Raw genomic sequence first — 20383 nt, 5'->3', positions numbered from 1 at the left:
CTTTTGCAGTATACAGCATTTTAAAACGTGATTACAGCAAGTTCGCGTTAAACAAAACAAAAAAAACCACCTATACGCTTGGACTATACGCCGATTTTATGTGCAAAGAGAATAGCACTGCAGTCAATAGCGGTGCATTTTAGGTGAAGTCTCTATTAAAGAAAAATATCCTTTTTAAAAACCATGACCCTACACATTTACAGCGGGCATTGTTTCGCAGTATTGTTTGGCTACGTTTAAGCGCGTGTCATGTAAAGGGGGGCGAGGAAATGGGAAAAATAAAGACACAGGCGGCCTCCGTATATTTTACATTTATTAGCTCATCCGACAACTATAAATGGCCTTTGTTTAATTCAGATGAACTTTAATAAATATACATGTAAAATTAACAGCATCACACATCTTATGCCAGAGGGACACGCACACTGCTCGGTGGTGGTACTGGAAAAGGCACATGGCGGGAATACATTACAAAGTCTCGGTCAAGCCTTAACATCATCGCAATACGTTGACCGGTATTAGAAGTGAACACCACAATTATAGAGCCAAACGATGAAACAATATTTTTCAAACATTCGGAATTTTGTAAATTCTTTAAAGTACAATTGTAGGGGGAGGGAGGGGGGCTTTAGCAAACGCCTAAAGCGAGGGTGGGGGAAATCTTGGTTCAAGGGAAAGTGCAACAATTGACTTAACAAGTACATTCTCATCTCACTCCCAAAGCCCTCGGAAATAGACGTCCTGTCATCTGAAAAGTAGAAAGGCGGCGGTCTTAACAGTCCAGACATCCCAGAAGCTTGACGCTCAAAATAAAAAGCAACCAATGGAATGTGATGATGTGCAATTGTGCACACGAGCAGAAATCAAACCGGATGATTTTGTTTTTTATTAAACATGCAAAGCAGCTACTTTTGACATTTCTTTGCCCAAAAACGTTGGAATTTTTTTTAATCGCAAGTACGATTTTTGGTTCGTTGGGTGCTTGGAAATGTTTGTGAAACGAATGACAATGAAAACCCAGAAACGGTGTCAATGACATGAAAAGCGATCACACCACGACCACCACCATCACGCGTTAAGGGTGAAATAGCATTCAAAAGTGATGCGGTTTGGTCAGAATAAGAGTAAAGTGACAGACTTTTGGACAAAACTGTTGCAAATACGGGCCTTTTTTCCAGTTGTCTGCCAGTTAGCTTTGCACACTTAGATCGAACGAAACAAACGGTAGCATTTAAAAAATAACAAAAACCATATCATCTTTACGTCCAGAGTTCCAAATTAAATAGGAGATATACCGTATAGGATTACACAATTGATAATTAAGCAAAAGCTTGGACAACTTCAGCATCACGTTGCAAATCCTGCTGTGAATGTGGCAAAAATCGCCCTCCAGACTGTTGCTGTCACCCGCTCCCTTACGCGGCCCAGAAAATGACGATCGCTTCCTCTGCCTCAACTGGAAGGGCGCTGACGAATGAATAAGTTGGTGGGGGGCTCAGCTGACGACAGGTGCAAGAGTGGAAGCCACTGATATATATCAGCCACATGAATGACCTCTCAATAGCACAGAACAACGTTCCTCCCTCCCCGCACCCTCCATTCTGCAGATTAGAGAACGTTTCCAATCACACACAAACATAGAGAATTGTAATCGAATGCAAGGAGGTAGTCGTAGTTGCAAAAGCACAGCAACAGGACATGTTATCAAGAGAAATAAGCAGCAACAGTCTCGCTACGCCAGCACTGCCAAGCCAATCCACGCATCACATCTGCAGCGCAGCCTTCTTCATGCAAGTACCTCGCGCAAAACAACCTCGTTCCGCTGCCTTCTATGCATCATCACAGACGCTGGACTTCTCAAGAGGAAGCCTGGGCAGTCTCTTCCGCGTTTACACGGCATGGCAGAAAAATAAAACTGAGCCCACTGTTATCGGCAGTAATCTTGCCCACGTGGTAATGAGTGTCCTGTTTACAGACGTGAATAATGCCTCCATGGCCCCCCATGAGCTCGACTCTCCATCGAAAAGACGGCAACAAGATCATCCCGGGCTATGGACAGATGCGTGAAGCCAGACTGCGAGATAAAGCTGAGCAAAAGCCGATCGAAAGCACTTTTCTCCTCTGCCGACACATTGATAACGTTCATTAAACATTCAACATGGATACGTTCTTGCCTGTGTGTTAAAACTACAGCTTTTTTAAATCGTATTAACCAAGTGGTTGGGGTCACTCACAAACAAGAAGTGGTACATAAAAGAGCCTTGCGACAAGATATCACCCAACGATGGGTGAACACTTTGGTTATTAGTTCACTTCACGCTGGTGCTTGAGACACTGCTATAAGTAATTGACAATGAACCACAGCCTCGCAAGCACACGTGTGAATCCAGCACCCAGTTTTACTGGATCGTAGATCATTTCTGATTTTTTTTAAACCTCTGCAATGGACATTGAATGGAGTAGCCAACAAATCATTTGCATTACGGTGCTATGCAGCTGTAATTAAGCGAGCACGACATCGCACCAAAAGATGCAGCGTTTTCTATTCAATGGAATCACAATTACAAGAAAAGAATACAATTGTTACAAAAATAATCTGTGCTGTATGAACAGAAGACGACGTAGTACATAGCGCCCAGATTTTGTAAACTATAGCGTCATCGATGTGTTCTTAAAATAAACTGTGCAAGTAATTATAATGAACACGAACAGAGCGGTTTAAGTTAAACCAAGCGAACAAAAACCCCTCTTATCGCCATAATTACCGACAAGTATTTTCACTGGTGGTCATGTCACTTAGGCCACAGTTTCCCTTTCACCCAAAATAAAATCTCATATTTGCAAGCAGAAAGACCATCGGGAAAAGCTGAGAAGAGCGGTGAAAACGAAAATACGGTTACACGCAAGTCCATCGACATAGACACGAGACTCAGAAGCAGCCACCGCTGCCGTAGAACACTGCACGCACTGCACCAAGCGCACTGACAACAGGTTAACACAGCAGCGGCAGACTTGGGGAGACCTTCATCCGGCAGTGAAATTGACCACGTCTACATCGGAGAGACAGCGCCGTTTATCTACGACCGACACCAAGTGTGTGTCTGGTGAGGGGTATTACCTTCAAGTGAGTCAGGTGATGGGTGCGAAGACAGAAACTTGTAAACAGTCACCTGGGTTCAATTTATACCTCCTTTCCACGATACAGCCGAGCCACGCTGTTGGCATGCCAAGCCAGCCAGGTTTAATTTTCCACTGCAAAAACCCGGGCTGTGCCACCGACATCATACGTAATAATGAACGTACGTTGCGTCAGTGTATAACAAAAAAATGTGTTTGTATGTATGCATGTTGAACTTCTTTCGCACCGTACGTAGCCAACCGTGATAATCGAAGGTGCGGAGATTAGGACAACAAACATAAAACAAAAAAATCAGTTCTAAAGAAATGGTTTTCAATTTAGAATTAATCCCGCCCCTAGCCCTGCTTGCTTCCGAGCCAGATTCAGATGTCTTCTTCTGAAGCCAGAGGTTCACCGTTTGATCCTGGCTCAGCTTGGCAAATAGCTCGTAGAAAACCACCCATACACAGTAAGGGCCCCGCGCTAGCACGGCTCGAATGTGCCAGTGGAAAAAAGAGATATGAGCCACCGGTATTTTTCCTTGATAGCACATGGAGCGGACAGCAGTCTCCTCAAACTGGACATCCGCCTTACCACTGAAGCCACACACCAGCGTGATCTCCACCTGCACGTACATTCCCTGGATGCACGGAGAGTGCACGATTCAACGAGACGGCTCGCGACAGAATGACGCGCTTTTCAAGAACAGCAATGATTACATTAGGATCACACAAGTGCAATTTATCTTGATTTTTGTTTAATTAAAAATCAACAAGCATACCCCTACAAAGAGGTATCAGGAATTGCTAGGCCAGAGCTCGTTTAAAACCTCTTTTTTTTACGTGCCAATATATTTTACAACAGAAATGATAAAATTCAAGACTCTTGGTTCCTGTTGTACATCGCTAAACAGGCGGCACAAGAGTGTGATGCCTGTGTTTCAATTTGTTTTAAAGTTCATCTGGGCTGTTTTTTTTTATAAACTAAATAACATTTTTTTTAGTCAGCGTTTCAATCAGATTTCAACACTTATTTACAATTTTGCGAAAGGATATCATTTGGCAAAACATTAAAGTTGATCAGAAATTAAATATGGAAGTTGTTAAAAAAAAATCTAAAAAACTATTTTTTAATTTCTAGAAGTGGAACAAACGTTGCATTTCAAACAAAAATTTACAAAGGTTCACCACAATAATATTCACAGTTGATTTTTATTACAAAATATATTAATACTAAATTACTGTAAATTAAATCATTTAATTAATGCTACCCATTAACCACCGGCCCTCCGTACGTCTCCGACTCGTATCAATGAGTGACAGGGCACTCATCAGATGGACACCTGCCTGCCTCTGCAAAGGAATTTAAAGCCACATCGTCAGTGGCATACTCTGAAAATTACATCACCCTTTAAAGACCTCTAACAAGCTGCAAATTTGGATTGACAAATTTAATAAATTTAAGGAACTTATTATTTCCAAAAATAAATGCTTATAGCTATGGTGCTGTCAACCTCACATGGAATGAATTAATCCTGACATTAACATGACTTCGGCAAATGCAATGCGCGCACATAATGGAGCGTGTTTGGACGGAGGCTTTACCACCACAATTCTCAGAGCACATGATCACCTCTACATATGCATCTGGATGGAGGGTGGGGTGGCTGCGATTAATAAGTCAAATTAAGTCATTTAATATGAACACACAGAAGATATCCTGCTATTTTTTTTCTTCCCAACCACTATAATTAAATGTGCACACACGTGACGAAGCGTCTGTACCAAAGCCACCAATATGCACGGTCGCGCAGCTGGAATGACTGGATTTCTTGTTTCAATTCGGTCAGACTGGGCACCGCTGTCCTAACGACAGAAGCTACACACCAATGATCGCAGACGACTGTTGGAGGGATGGATTGTTGGGCGATCACAAAGGAAAGCGTGACATCTGTGATGCCCCCGGCAGTGGGCTCAGCGACCGTTGCTGCCCTTTCCCACGAGCGATACGCGGTGGCACACCATGCCAATGTCCGCCGCCGCCGCCGGTGACACAGACACCGAGTGCACCCTCCGTTTGGTGGGCACCAAGTGCGATGCGCCGCTGCCAACGCCGTTCTCCACGGGCCACGAACTCCGGGAGGCCGTGCACCCGCATCGGCCGTGTGGGCGGCTCGGCAGGGAAAGCCGAGGCAGCTGCAAGGCCGACAGCCCCGCCGCGCTTGCGGAATCCTGGTCCCTGCAGGCAGCAGCCTGCTGCTGCTGCTGCTGCTGAAGCTGCTGCGGTTGGGCTTGATGATGCTGGATCAGCTCGCCTGTGGTGGGTGGCTCGAGCTGTCCGTTAGGTGTCTGCAGGCGCTGGTTTGTCAAGACGCCGTCGCTGGGCTTGTGGGCCTGCAGAAGGCCCTGCACGTGCATGAGCAGCGCTGGGAAAAAGTCGGCGACGCCATCGTAGCCTGGGTGGACACGCACGACAACACGCGGCGCGCGTTATCAAAACGTACGTCCAAACACCCGAGAATAATTCACAATTCATTGCCCCAATATTTACGCAAAAATTAACGACGGTTGCACACGTTTAACTTTGTACTTAAAAGGGAGTTTACTCATTTGAGCATGTACTGTTGTAACATCCTGACAAATTTATACAGCCCGTTAAAACATACAAAAATACACAACGGTTACTATGATTTATATCTCACCAAGTCTGGGGCACAATAAGTGGAGTCCAAACTCAAGTAAATAAAAATAAACCGGTTAACCAGCTGATGCAGCCTAATCATGCCATGGTGTAAAGGAAACCCGGCTAGGTGGCAAAGCGTAATTTGGCAACGGGAAAAACATTGCCATCGCCGCTTGGTGTTCACCACATCACCGTTCAACAGGAAAATGTGCAGCTGCTTATAAAGCAGCGGACATTAATAGGCACCCGTAAAATGCAGTAAACACCACATGTGGCACAGCAACTAAAAAAGGTACTGCTCGTCAACAATGATCCACGGTTTATGACGCTGCTGCATGGTTTAAACAGAGGACCGAACGCATTTCCAGCATCCACAGCAATCTTCTCAGTTTTCTCTATGTAAAATTACGAGCCCGTGGTGTATTTTGACATATGTATTCCCACTTGTTTATACAAAGCCACCTGAATTATCACTGTTTTCCCCCCATACGCTTGTATTTTCTTAAGCGGATGGCCGTCCGTGTGCGATTACTTTTTAAGGAAAAAAATGGTTGAACAATTCTTTTTTAGGGAATGTTATATATTATGTTATTACTTTTCATGGAGATATCTGCTAAGAAAGGTACAATTAAAATAACTTTTCAACTGGCAGGAGCCCTCTTAGGCCTCGCTGTCAGCCTTTCTTGAGAAAACTATTTTAATTCCTCTATATATTTTTCAGCCACTGTATAACGTAGAAGCATCGCCTATCACCCACGACATTGTAAACGCAGAGGGGCATTTTTTTTTCTCACGGTGTATTCGTGTTCGGGAAGGAATTCTTTTCAACCATAAATCACTTTCTTTTGCGCGGGCGACGTAAAGACTAAATCCCAAACGGCATGTGGTCGTGAGAATTTTGATTTAAGCGCTACCTGAGGTTAAACAAACCGAGTATGCCCAAACTCGGCCTGGCTCCCATTTGACTTCCGAAATGAACGAGTTTCTTCAGAAAGCACTGGGGGCTTGCGCCAACAATGTTTTGTTTGCAATTTTCTGTCCACGGACGTTTACAAACAAACCCATCTCGTCGCATCGTCTGAATTTTTCCAAGTCAATTAAAGCAATTACGAAACGGCATAATTGTACTTTTGGGCATTTTGTTACATTGTTGCTTTATTATTCTTCCCACGCTTCGTTGGTCTATTTATTTCACACAAAAAGTAAACCGACTTGCATCAGCTCCAAAAGAGTTTGCCACATCGAGATTGGGGAGCAGATTAGCCAGAGTCACGGCGCACCCGGTTTAGGAAACGCTACGCAATAGCAGCTCTGGCATACACGCTTGCAAAGGGGTTGTAACCGCGCATTGTACGGCACGGTGTGTCTGACAGTCCCCTGCACGCGCTGGCCGTGTCTCGAAGAAGCTCCTGGAGGAGCTCACGGTACGTGAAGTGAAATGGTCAGACCATCAGGCCGAACAACGAGGGACACAGCCATAAAACTCTTCAGAGCTATGCAGCACAACCACTGCAGAGTGAAGTTGTGTTCCTGCAGAGTAATGCAACTCCACATGTGTAGCACACAGCCTTCTGTAGCTGCTTTACATTGAGAAGGGAGAGCACTTACATTAATTGAAAATACCTCTTGACATTAACCGCAGAAATCACCACTGATGATGATATGCACTCGTACAGCATGCCCTTCTCCCTTGAGCGTCATCTCATATACTATTCGTATATCCCAGCGGGCATTGTGTACGGAAAGGAGGTGGTCCAAATAATGGTAATCACACGGATGCCCAATCAGGAACCAACAACACTATATTGATCAAATGCCACAATTTAATTCTCAACCACACCACAAACGGAATCCAACCAATACGCATATTAATCTATTTTTAAACGTTACCAATTCCATCCTGGCAAAAGCACGTCACAACCCGCACATAACTCATTAATAACTTTGCATTTTAACATCCCGTGGGGCTTCAACTCGGGGGAACGAGGCTTTTGCAGAGGAATTTTCTCGCTGCAAGCGTGCATGTGTATGGGCGGTTGTTATGGTGGTGGTGGTGGGAGTGGCGGTGGCGGTAGCAGCGGCGTTGGTGGCAGTAGCGGCTTGCGGCGGCGGCTCACCTGGGAAGGCATTGATGTCGATGACGGCGTGGTGGCCGCTCTCCCGGTCCACGATGATGTCGATGCCGAACAGCGACATCTCGAGCGTCTCGCGCAGGCCCTCCACAAGGCGCCGCACCACCTGCAAGGACAGCTGCTTCCGCTGCTCGGCCGTCTGGCTCTCGTCTCGCTGTGCATGCAAACGGCGAGGGGACGGTGGGAAACGACAACTAAGATTAAAATTACGCTGTGGTGGCTGCGTGGCTCAACGGGTGGAATGCCAAGAAAGCACTTAAGATCATGAAATGAAATCCCAAGATGGAATGAACGAAATGCCATACTGACACATTATTTAAAATGTATATTATTCGTACTTACTGCATTTAAGTGCGATGCAGATTCAGCCTTGGAGACATCGTGACTGTTGAAAAAGATAGTTTTCTGATCTGCCAGACAAGAGATGAGATATTCAAATGTCACGGTCACAAATTATACAAATATATGCACACACACAGAGCTTTCGCGCATAATCGCTTGGACTAATCATGTATTGCTGAACAGCCAAATGACTCACCCGATTTCCCAGCGGGAAAGTTTTTGAGAGAGGGCCTCTCCACCACGTGAAAGGTGTCCCCAATGACAAACACCTTGTGCAAAACGCCGTCGTGGTTTATGAAGCTCTGCGCCACGCACGGCGGGCGGATGTCCCTCAACCCGGCCTCGCCGAACACGATGGCCATCTGCGGCGAGACCGCGCAAACCGTGAGCACCTCGGACAGACGAGCGCAGGCACGTCTGGAGAGAGGGAGCAACCAAAAGTCTTGTGAGCGTCACGGTGGGCGGAGGGGAGGGGCGGCGGGTGGCACTGGAGACCTCGTGGATGTAGCTAGAGTTCCGACTTCCATCGTCGGAGGCCACAGCGGGTGACTCGGTGCCAGCTGCTGTCAAGGCAGACACAGTTCCTCGGCACCACTGCAGGCCACACCAGGGAGGACGATACCACTAAGGAGAGCATCTCAAAGCCCTCATGGCTATTACTGTAGCCATGGCTGTTCTCTATCTTAAACTCAATACCGAATTATAAAGCATTTACATGTTATCGCATTTATATGGGGGGGGGATATGTGTATTTATAGAGTTTGAAGAATTCGTTTTTGTTTTGTTCATTTGTTAATTTCAGAGCAGCAAATGAGTGGTAGAGTGTGACAGGCCAGCAAGGGCTTTTGAGATGTCATTATGGTAGAAGTTCAAATGAAGACATTTCGCAGGGAAAGTCGGTCATAGGCAGAAAAAAAAGACAAAGGTTTTGAGGGTGGACTAGAGAAGGAGAAGGGTCCTCAGTTGCGCAGACATCCAGAGGAAGGTAATTCCAGACACTCGGAGCAGCAGCAGCAAAGCAAGGGCACCCTTTACGTTCAAGAAAGTAACACCGGGGGGTTTTGACAGAAGACTTGCTGGAGTGGAGGACGTGTTAAAGGTAGTAGATAAAGAGAAACGTTTAACACAATCGTTTAAGACAGATTCACATAATACATTTTTGAAATCATTAGAAAAAAGTGAAATGAGGCCTTGTTAATAAATTTACAATAACTAGATTTTTTTCTGCTCTTTGTTTTGAATTTTATAAGCATATTACTTACAATGGAAAGTATGATACCTTTACACACAACTCATTTTCATGAACATCTAACCATCAAGCACTTCGCACAAAACCCTTGTTCCCGCCGAATACATTGTTTTTGACAGACAGACAGACTTTCGCACGTAATAATCGCCCTCGCACTGCGAGACCACGCGACGACAGTCCGACTCCACACGAGTTACATTTTCGATACGTACACCACAGACCGCTTTTAAAATGCACAAAAATTTAATGGCGTGTGGAGGAGGCATCCGCTCGGCAAAGGGAAGGTGAAAGATGCTGCCATTGTTTTTCTTTGAAATCGTCGAGGGGTATAACATGAATAATGAACGATCTGTCTGACTGGGGCTTTGTCAGTGCGGAGGGCGGCAGGCGAATGATGGTGCAGTCTGCATCGGCACTCTGCAGACGTTTCCAAGTGCGGCAACATCCCATCAGTTGTTTATAAACGCTTTCTTTTCCATTGTGGCATGCAAGACGAGATAATAAACCCACCAACACCGGCGGCCATTTGTAAATTATTTAACGGGTTAATGGTCTTTGGACGAATATAATTGTGGTTGCCATTCGTTGCTGCGTCAGGTTAGAGGTGTGGAAGTATGTTGAAACGAGATGACATAAGGAAATACAGTTATGTAAATATACACAATTTGTTTTACTTTACTCAAAGCACACTGCAACCAAGTAACCACCAGCATGTTTTAGACAAACATCTGTAAAGTTTTGTCTACATTCTTACCACATTGTTCTATGCAATACATTTTATAATATTGTAAGATTATTTTAATTCATTCAAATTTTGCGGATAACTTGGCAATGTTTTTGTTCCTGTGAAAAAAAGCCTCTTGCACGTTAAAAGTTATTGTGCATTACAGCCTGGAATGATAAAAACAAAGTCTAAGCATGAAATGATTCCTAATGGATATCGCGGGATTGTAGGAAATTTAGAGCCATGGTGGGAAACCGGTTGTGTGGAGGCCGGCTTTGGCATTTAGGCAACAAGTTGAGGTCTCATGAGGCCTAGCCAGAGTTTTAACAGCGGTGGAATTACCATTGACGTGTACCGCCTATGAATATGCGACGCATTTTAATGGCGATTCTGGTCGACATCCGGCATCTTTCATGGCGTAATCCTGGTCAGAATCCTATTCTGATGAACGGAGATTTTAACACAGGAATCACCCCAAAAAATTAACCTGCCAACTCGAATGGGACATATTTCACAAACTCAAGCCCAGAGCAAAGTCACAACACAATGCCAGCCAACATGCGGTCTAGGCAACACTAATGCAATTACACGGTGGTTTCATGGCGTTGGGAGTGTTGTACGTTTCATTTGTGTGTTTCTAAGCAGAACACCAGTTGTGTAACTCGAAACAACTATTTTGCTAACCCAACGCATTTAAATGTGACTTTCCTCTTGCTCATATTCATCAAGGCCAACTTTCAAGTGGGGGAAAAAAACTGGAGAATATTGAAATATACTCCGAGAGCAACGAAACGGAGGCGAATAATAGGGACATTGAGTGCTTTCAGAAAAGCGACATACCAAAACACCTCGGGAAGACATTTTTCAATCTGTGCACAATACCTGCCTCTTACATATGGAGAAGAAACAAAGATATTGGGCTAAAAAAAAAACCCCCGAATCGATGAAAAGTGCACAAAGAAGCATGAAGGATTCTAGATTTGAAGCTTTCATGACTGCAAGAATTCATACTCTTAGGTTTTTTCGGTAAAGTCACGTAGGTAAAAATAAAAAAAAATTATATAAATAATAATAGAAATAAAATTATGAATCACGACGTTTCGGAGGCAACACAAGTCTCCGTCATCAGGTGGGACCGTCACAGCTAGATTTAGTGTACTTGATTTATAATTTTATTTCTATTATTTATATTTGATTATTTATTTTTACCTACGTGACTTTTACCGAAAAAACCTAAGAGTAAGCATGAAGGAGATGAATGCCTGGAAACAAGAGACACAGAAAGAAGAATGAGCGTATCAGGGAACAAACGCAAATCGGATACATCGATGACAATGAAGGGAAGTAAGCGGGCGGGCACAGGCAAACACGATGCTATACGGAATTAAGAGAACGCATGACAGAGGAGGACGACCCCATGGAGATGGAGGGAGCGACTACATCAGTTTACGGGCAGAGGTGAGATAGATCGTGTCATAGGCGGGACCGCGAGAGATGATGACAACAGCGTGGGGAGAGGCCTTCATCTAGCAGTGGATAGACAATGGCTAACGATGGTGATGATGATGAGAGAGAAAAAAAACACCATTATCATTCGAAACTTTGTTCGGTGAAATTTCGAAACAGTTACACAACATGTTTACAGTTACACACCTTCAGTTGCAACGGCAGTAATAGTTGAAGCACAATGGGTCGTTAAACCTGATTTTCATTCCCTGCCCCATTGCGATGGCTACAAACACAAGCGCTCTTTGATCACATTTCATTAATTATTCATGGAGCTGGAAAACCCAAGATTATCCCCTGGCCTTTTCAAAGGGTACCAAAACGAAAGATAAAAACATTACCTCATTAAATAGCCTTTCAAGCCGCTGCAGTGTGCACTGAATTTTGTTTGTGTGTGCACAGAGACAAAGATGCAAATGCAGCATTTAACAAACTATTGGGGCAAGTGCTGTTAGCAAGCACCTATTAAGGCAGGCACGTGCACTAAGCACCTCAAATGTGCCATGTTGGGGGTGGTGCTGGCTCCACCACACCCCAGCTGGTCTGGCCACCATTGTCTCCCCAGTACTGATGTTTACACACCACACCAGGTACACCTTTGAGGCCGAGTCGACCTAGGGGGAAGCCTGGGACCAGTTCTGATATCGCTCACCACCAATGTCAGCCGTGGCTGGGAATCAAACTCGGGTCACTGGGTTTGCAGCACAGCGCTACTACGAGAGCACACACGCGTGTAAAGACACACTCGTCATTAAGCACGCTTTTCGCATGTTGGTGTGCATGCACAAGCGTAGCTCCGCACAGGCGGAATTGGCCGTACATGTACGCGAGGCTGTGAGAGTGCATCAAAATTGTACGTTCGTGGTAGTAGGGCGATCGATACAATTGTAGCAACATCGGTTCACTGGTCCATGGGTTCAATGTCTGACCATGACGCATACCAGCATGGTATGGCCCAGCCTAGCTTGGACCTCTCATAGATCGACTCAGCCTGAAGTGGGTGCATGGTGATGATCATAACCAGGGCTGGTAACCGTGGCAGGACAAACGCCGCAATGCACATTGCATCCCAAATAGCGACGTTTGCTCCAAACAGTCCTTGAGCGCAAAATGGGATCTTTGTCTTTGTGTGTGGCTGTCCAAACGCCTACGTTGTTGATTGCATAAGCAGCGAGGAGAAGGGACATTCCAGCCGTGCCTGGGAGTAGCAAGTAATCACCAGCACTGCTACGCTGACCACATTGTGGCAAAGAGACAGAAATACATTTTAAAACTGCACACTCTAAAGTTACAAAAGTCAACATTACACATTTTTAAAAAAAGTACTGTGTGTAACCGCAAATATATTTTATTTTACTAAACCTGTTATTTGTGCGTGTGGCTGACAGCCAAACTCGTAAATGATTACTGGCTACATTAAACAGTACACTGATCCTGCCACACTGTTCCCACAGTACAGAAGGGCAAATTTGATTCCCCTAAAATACAGCTCTGAGCCAAAAATCCAGAATGCCTGTCATGTGTGGATAATCCACAGGAAGTCCCTTTCGGCAGGTCATCATTCACAAAGCAATTACTGACCAAGTCAGCAGCCTGTGTGCAAATGTAACCGCATCAGGGTGGCCATGGTTTGATTTTACAAAGGTGTCCATCCTGGTAACAGCCATGAGATTTCACCCGGTGTAAAATGAGTGAGGCGGCATTATGCATTTGCCTACACGTCTACCCATAAACGTATTTCATTATCGTCAGCATCACGATCATCAGCAGCCATGCTCCATCCACTGCTGGATAACAGCCTCCCGTGTCGTTGTCACTCCTCACGATCCCACGACATTGCGAGACACCTTGCTGCCAGACACGAGATAATCTTTGTTTTCCATCTCCCAGGTGGTTGTCCTCTTGAATGCGATCTCTTCCTTGGCTGCCATGCCATCGCCAGTCTCATCCACCAGCTGTCATCCCTTCTGGTTATGTATCTTTTCCAAGCCCAATTTACTTTTATTCACAATCGGAGAGATATTAGTCCTGGAAAACCCCTTCAGAGATCCACAATCGCCAGTATGGGGACCTATGTTCAAACAATCCCCGTGATTGGCAGTGTGGGGAAGCCTTCATCCAGAAGTGGATTGACAACTGTATTCATTATCTTTCCCAATAATACAATTATTATAGGGGCAATTAACCCCCCCGTGATTCGATAAATTCTCAAGATGCAGGGTCTAGTTCAACATACACAAACATCACAAATCGTTGCGATGAATGGTAGCACCTCCAGTGGATGCAAGGGTCACTTGATCCAATAACGTGCAACATTGATTACATACGCATACAATTCAATGTACGTATCATGTGCTTGAAAATGTATATCAATGAATCGATGGTTCTTTAAACAACTGATGCACTCATTAATTGTTAAGATTAAAAAAAACACATCATGACAACCTATTACGTGACAATTTCTACTGCATGGGAATTGTGTGCTGTATTTACATTCAATGTGTGCTGTATTTACATTCAATGTGGTATACTCTACAGTGTAATGTTAATAACAGGGCAGTGCCGACTTGTTTTGCTTGTGTTACTTATTTTAGATTGCCTTTACAAACTATGGGCGGTGGGCAAAGTCCATCGCGCTGTGACAAACGGACAACTATTAAATACATGACGCACTACTAAACAAATAATTGCTTTGCGAAAAAGACCGTGATCATTTATGGTGCCACTGTACATATATCCGCAGACAATTATGCACATCTTGGTTTTCAGGTTTGCATTTAACGAGCACCCATTCTACTACGGTAGCTATAAACTATTTGTGTTATTACCAGGTAAGGCCCACTGAGATGTACAGCTCTTTTTCAGAAGAGACCCGGCCACAAACGATAGCTCAACAAAGTGGTTCATCACGTGGACATTTATCGCAGCCAAATACTCTAAACGCACGCTTTTTTAATGTAGAGGGGAAAAACCGGATGACCTGGAAAAAAATCCACACGACCACAAGGATAACATGCAAACTCCAAATATACAGCAGGTGCCAGAGTCGAGATCAAACTCACTACCTCCTGTATACCAGGCGAGGTCATTAACATCTGCCACAGAAGCTATCCTGGGCAGAAGCTGCCGAGCCACGGCGCGGCAATGTTTCCTATCAGAGCAGCTCTCCGCAGCCTTCAACACAGGGACCGTCATATTTCTTATAGGTCAGCCAGCACATTCTTTCCCAGCCTTTGCACAGCAAGGTTCATTCTCTGAGGTACAGCGGCGGAGTAATAATTTCGGTCTGCCCGTGTCAGAGTTCTTGCAGCCGTCTCAGCTGAACTCGATACAATTACATTGGTCTCAAACGTGGCCTCGTGCTTGGGACTTTTTTTCTTTAATCCTTGCTGCATTGTGTGAGAGTGGCACTTTTTGAGCAAGTGGCCCATGGTCACCGATCAATACGAGTGCAGTTTAACGCTAGCACAGAAATCCTCAAGGAGCTAGTCGAGAATTGAAAACACAATTCTTCGGCGTTGGTCCATGTGGCACCTACCCGTTGGAAAACACTGTTGAGAATTTTACAAGTCAAATGCCCCGCACGGGAACTGCGGCACATTACCAATGCTTGTGCGTGCACAAACGAAGATCCACCACCCACCCTTCCAAGCCCCCTGCAGAAACTCCGTAGGCTGTTGGGCCAATTGATGCCAACGAGCATCTCTTAAGGCTGGCACAGCAGACGAGAAGGTGGTGTGAGCAGAAACTCCTCCTGCCCAACCGCCTTGGATCCCCCCCTCCACCCCCAGTGATGATGTTTACACACCATGCTTGGAGTTGACCTAGGGGAGGACCAGAACTGGTTCAGATAATCACCACTGATGTTTGTCATGGCCGGGAATCGAACTCGGGTCGCCAGTTTCGTAGCGCAGAGTGCTGAGCACTATGATCTTGCTCCACACGCGCAAAGTGTGGACGGCAACTTTTGGATGCACTTAATTTGGCACTGCAGGCGAGTTGGTTCACAGTAGTCATAACTTCCCCAACGCTGATTTGTCGAATGCATGTTTCGGCTACACGCGGTTTACTGATCGAGGTAGATTTTCCGGCAGACAGGTATGACGTTTCGGCTACACACGGTTTGACGCTGCTAATATGCTCATCTCCTTGCCGTAAGTAGCGCGCGGTTTGCATGTACAGTACAGCAGACGTTGCCGATGACTATCTCGTCACCATGTTCCGCTCCCCAAAACTCTCATGCGGTCTCACTCCACGCATAAGCCTCCTCCAACACCCCCACCAGCATCATCTTCACCTTCATCCCACCATCATCATCATTTGTCGTACGTAAAAAAAAAGAAACATTTTAAGTTTAACCTTTTTGTTGTTAGTTTTACTACGAAATATTTGTTTTTTATTTTACCATGTATGTTATGAGTATGTTCTTTGTGTGAAAGCCAATGGGGGAAATCACGTAGAATTATAAGTTAAACAAAGAGGGAAGGGGTGATTATTTCAAACCCAGAAATGCAACCCTATATTTCCCATAACGTATATTATTTGTCGAATACCCAAAATGGCATTTTGTGGATTGACAAATGGCTGTACGGGAAATATAACATATGGCATTATCACACTTTGGTAAACTGCCTGCAACACACACCTCGTGTCCTTAACATAGCAATAGCTGAAACGTTAGCACACTATTCACATTACTAACACCAGATTGGCACAAGATAAATATCCACACTGTGGGAAGTCATGTTTTTTTTATCTCCGGGGAGAGAGCAATACAGGAAAACCTTGAATTTCCGTTGTTTCTGAAAAATAGTTCACAACTTGCATACCAATACCTTAAATGCATTTCCTACGTTATTATTATTATCAACTGAAAGAATGTGACCAATTCGAGATGTCAACGTGTGCTTTAGCGACAACAGACACGTGTGAAAGGCTGTGTTGCGGGTGTGCAGCCTCACAATGTTGCAACGCCACTACGAGCATTCTCAGCTGCTCAGTACCTACGCTACAGAGATCTTGACGAGCCCCCCTCGAAGGCTCTCACGTGAAGTCAGCTGACGATCCCGGCAATGATTTGCACTCTTGACAAATTAAGCCAAGTCCAGCCTTGAGGGTGGTGACATGGCCAAGCAAGCTTTGGAGGCATGAGGTTTGCAACCGTTAATGATTAATACTGCACGTGTATTAAAACAAAAGCACGTTTGCACGCTTTCACAGTGGACATAAAGGATGCCAAATAATCTCGTGATGTTTCGTGAAAAAAAGAGTAGGCCATATGTGCTGGCATCACAGTGATAATTTGACAAATCACCTCTGAATTGCTTAATTGGGTAAAACGAGAGAGCAGACAATACCCGCCCGCGATATACGAGCACATTCATGGTAGCCTTGTTCACTGAGAATGGTTCAAATACCGTACCTACAAATGTACTGTTTGTAAGGAAATGCTACATCGAAGGTCAGATGCACGATGAACAACTCCTTTTGGCAATGGCTAAGTAGTGTCATGTTCCACGGCCCCTCCTCAGCAGGGAGACGCAGCAGTGTACACTCGCTCACCTTGCTCTTCGACTACCGACAGCACAATTGGAATTCAACGAGTGATTTTAAAAACGTCACAAAAGGCCACCTAATTTGAGGCTCTATAAAGGAAATGCCCTGAAACCTGGGTGGACCGGCGATGAAATCATACAAGCCCTTGGGAGACGAAGCATCTTTCTGAACGTCTTGACGAGGGTTATGTCATGTCGGATAACCTGCTAAACACGTGCAGGTCATTACTCCTCGATCTCGGTGTACAATGCACGCCTACGCCAGCCCCGAGATATTTTTTTTGAATGCCGTGCGATGCTTTATACACACACACATATACAATATGGCTTGCACAAGTTGTAAAAATTGTCTCGTTTGCAAAGCGCACACCAATGCGCTTCCTCGACCTAGCCATACACACACACACCCCACTGTGTGCAGGAAAGGGTTACAGGCAGGCTTGTAATGCCTCACCTACAAAGCAGCTCACTGAACCATCATGGTACAGGGTTGCAATTCCATTCAATAATGAGATTCAAATTGCATTGTTTATACAGTCGCTTTCACACTACTTTTCTTATCCCCCCCCCCATTCCAGGTGCACAGCTTTTGTTCTATCATTCTAATTGTAACATTAGCATACCATATTGCAGACAATTTGTGTATCATCGATGTTTAAACATGCAATTCAATGCATGTACCACAAGCGTCAGAATCAACTTCGATGATCGAATCGCCGCATCGTTACATGCCTAGGTATTCGTAACATACAGAGGCCGCACATGTCTGAGTATGAGTTTATCCTGGTGAGGAGTGGCGGTGCAGTGGTTGACCGTGCACCGGCGCTACATCCCCGACAAATATCGGCGTGACTCCCGTTCGGGCCGGACCCCCGCAATTCCGACTCTTTCGTGAGCATCGCGTTTTAGCACCGTACCAAGCGAATGAACAACTGTCAAGTTGGATTCCCAATTGTGCTCGGTCAACTCGGTGGTGCCAACTCACACCGGCTGGCGTCATCCTCCACATCGTCTGATCTGCGACGAACAACACACCGAAGCAGCGAGCCAGGATGTGGGCCCCAGGCAGTCAGAGGAAACGCTTGCTTACACACAAAACTTAATTAATGGATCGACTTATCTGGGCACTAATGGATCGCACACCAATCAGGGATTGATCGCAAGTGCTGGGCAGGACTTCTCGTACGGCGACTTAAAATGGCAACGTCAGTGCAGGTCCTACCCATGCATCCGAGGCCAACTCTAGTCACGTCAGCACTGCGAATGGCCGGGGATGGCTTACAGGAGAGTAACCTGGGTGAGATTAATCATGTTCATATTTCACTGCGAATAATCCACTTACATCCATCCGGGTGAATGGCTGCCCGGGGACTTGGCAAGTGTACAGATTGCGCTATTTGGTTATGTAAATGAGTGCCTTACATCCGACCTTTCTAAGCACTTGGGGCAACAAATATACAACACTTTTAGTGGATTGTATTTTAAGTGGAGTTTTTGTTTTTCCTTTACGTAAAGTAACGAGGGATAGTTTGCAGAGTTTTAATCGCTTAATCAGGGGAAATACATTATACGGGTTGGGGGCCGTCCATAAATGACGTTACGCGATTTTGGACGATTTTTGACCCCCCATCCCCCCATCGTCACAAAAAGTCAGACCCCCCTCAAATATGACGTCACAAAGCTCTGCCCCCCCCCCAAAAAAAACATGCTTCAAATCGCTTTAAACTATTGTCATTGTAGTGCGTATTTAAGGTGCTGCTGCACTCTGATGTTGTAGGAGAAAACATTTATTAGTCTATTTAATTAAGTAAAACGTGTTGTCCATATTTATTTAAAGTTGCGCATTTTGATGTGACGTCACATTTATCAAACCCCACCCCCCCTCGACACACATCGTCACAAATGTCTGACCCCCTCCCCCCCCCCCGAGGTGCGTGACGTCATTTATGGACGGTCCCTTGGCGTTGAATATTTGTGTCATAATCAACCTTTCTGCATCCATCGTTTAACTCAGGTCACCCCGTTCAAAGTTGGCCCCGTTGCAACTGGCCCTGTGCAAGTACAACGCAGTTCATTGCAGCAGTACAGGCGTCACGATGTCATCTCTCTTGTTTCCCCAATATACATCTGGATTTCTGTTTGATTTATTCATCCAAAAGTTTGCTTTGGCTTATTTCCAACGTACGATAGGGGGATTGGCACTGTGCACATGGTCGTCCTTCATTCACAATCGTAAATTCATAAGTTCAGAGTCATGATCTTTTTGTGATTGTATCAATTTGCGATAAGTCAAACTCAGGAATAAGCGGGGATGGAGCCGTGTGGAGAACAGAATCGCTCCTCAGACCTGTCTACGGACAGAATGCTTAACGATGACAGTGATGTTGACTCGCGGTTATTCCTAGAATGTTCCTCGTTGCAATGTGGAATAGGAATGTGGAATTTCCGTCACTGGCTCAGGGCCGAAGGAGAGAGTGAGAGGAGCACCGTCTCACATGCAAACAGGGGGATACTTTAACTTTGACATATTGAAAAATATTATCGAATTGTTTATTAAAAGGTTGCCTATAAAATATGTCCCCATCCACTCCGCCACTGCCCCCTCTTCACTCACTGACGTAAAACGTCCTGTTGACGGGAGAGACCCCTGCTGAAACATCAGGACACGGGTAACTCTGACTGTGGGGCCCAAGCATAAAGATCCCCCGTATAGCCTCAACAGACTGTTGGGGCAAGTGCCGTCACGGCACACGAGGGGGGTGGGTGGCCGCTTTTGTCTCCCCGGTGGCGATGTTTACACACCGCAACAGGTACTCATTTGAGGCTGAGTCAACCTAGGAGGAGGCACCAGGACCGGTTTAGATAATCGCCACCGTGAGCGGGAATCGAAACTCGGGTCGCTGGGTTTGTAGCGCAGCTGAGCGCGACCTGCTAGTGGGGCACAAGACAAAGATCACCCGTATAGCCTAAACAAACTGTTGGGGCAAGTGCTGTTAACGAGCACCTATGAAGGCCGGCACAGCACACGAGGGGGGTGGGTGGCCAGCAACCACGCCCGGCCGCCTTTGTCTCCCC

The 20383-nt window shown here is 45.4% G+C and overlaps 1 protein-coding gene across 3 annotated transcripts in view; it reads right to left on the bottom strand.

Moving 5' to 3' along the window:
• Positions 1–304: 304 nt before the first annotated feature.
• Positions 305–20383, bottom strand: part of LOC144933623 (inositol-tetrakisphosphate 1-kinase-like) — a 91118-nt gene continuing 71039 nt past the window's right edge. For 2 of the 3 annotated variants that reach the window (XM_078858614.1, XM_078858615.1), the window contains 5 exons: positions 8770–8868; positions 8471–8636; positions 8275–8342; positions 7918–8086; positions 305–5573 (listed from right to left, as the gene is read on the bottom strand). In XM_078858614.1, coding sequence (XP_078714740.1) covers positions 5092–5573; positions 7918–8086; positions 8275–8342; positions 8471–8636; positions 8770–8868 — 984 coding nt within the window. In that variant the 3' untranslated portion in view covers positions 305–5091. The remainder of the gene's footprint in view (positions 5574–7917; positions 8087–8274; positions 8343–8470; positions 8637–8769; positions 8869–20383) is intronic. The other variant, XM_078858616.1, reaches the window with a different exon arrangement.

The sequence above is a fragment of the Lampetra fluviatilis genome, chromosome 7 (assembly GCF_964198595.1).
Source record: "Lampetra fluviatilis chromosome 7, kcLamFluv1.1, whole genome shotgun sequence".
Taxonomy (NCBI): domain Eukaryota; kingdom Metazoa; phylum Chordata; class Hyperoartia; order Petromyzontiformes; family Petromyzontidae; genus Lampetra; species Lampetra fluviatilis.
This window is presented reverse-complemented; position numbering and strand designations above follow the sequence as displayed.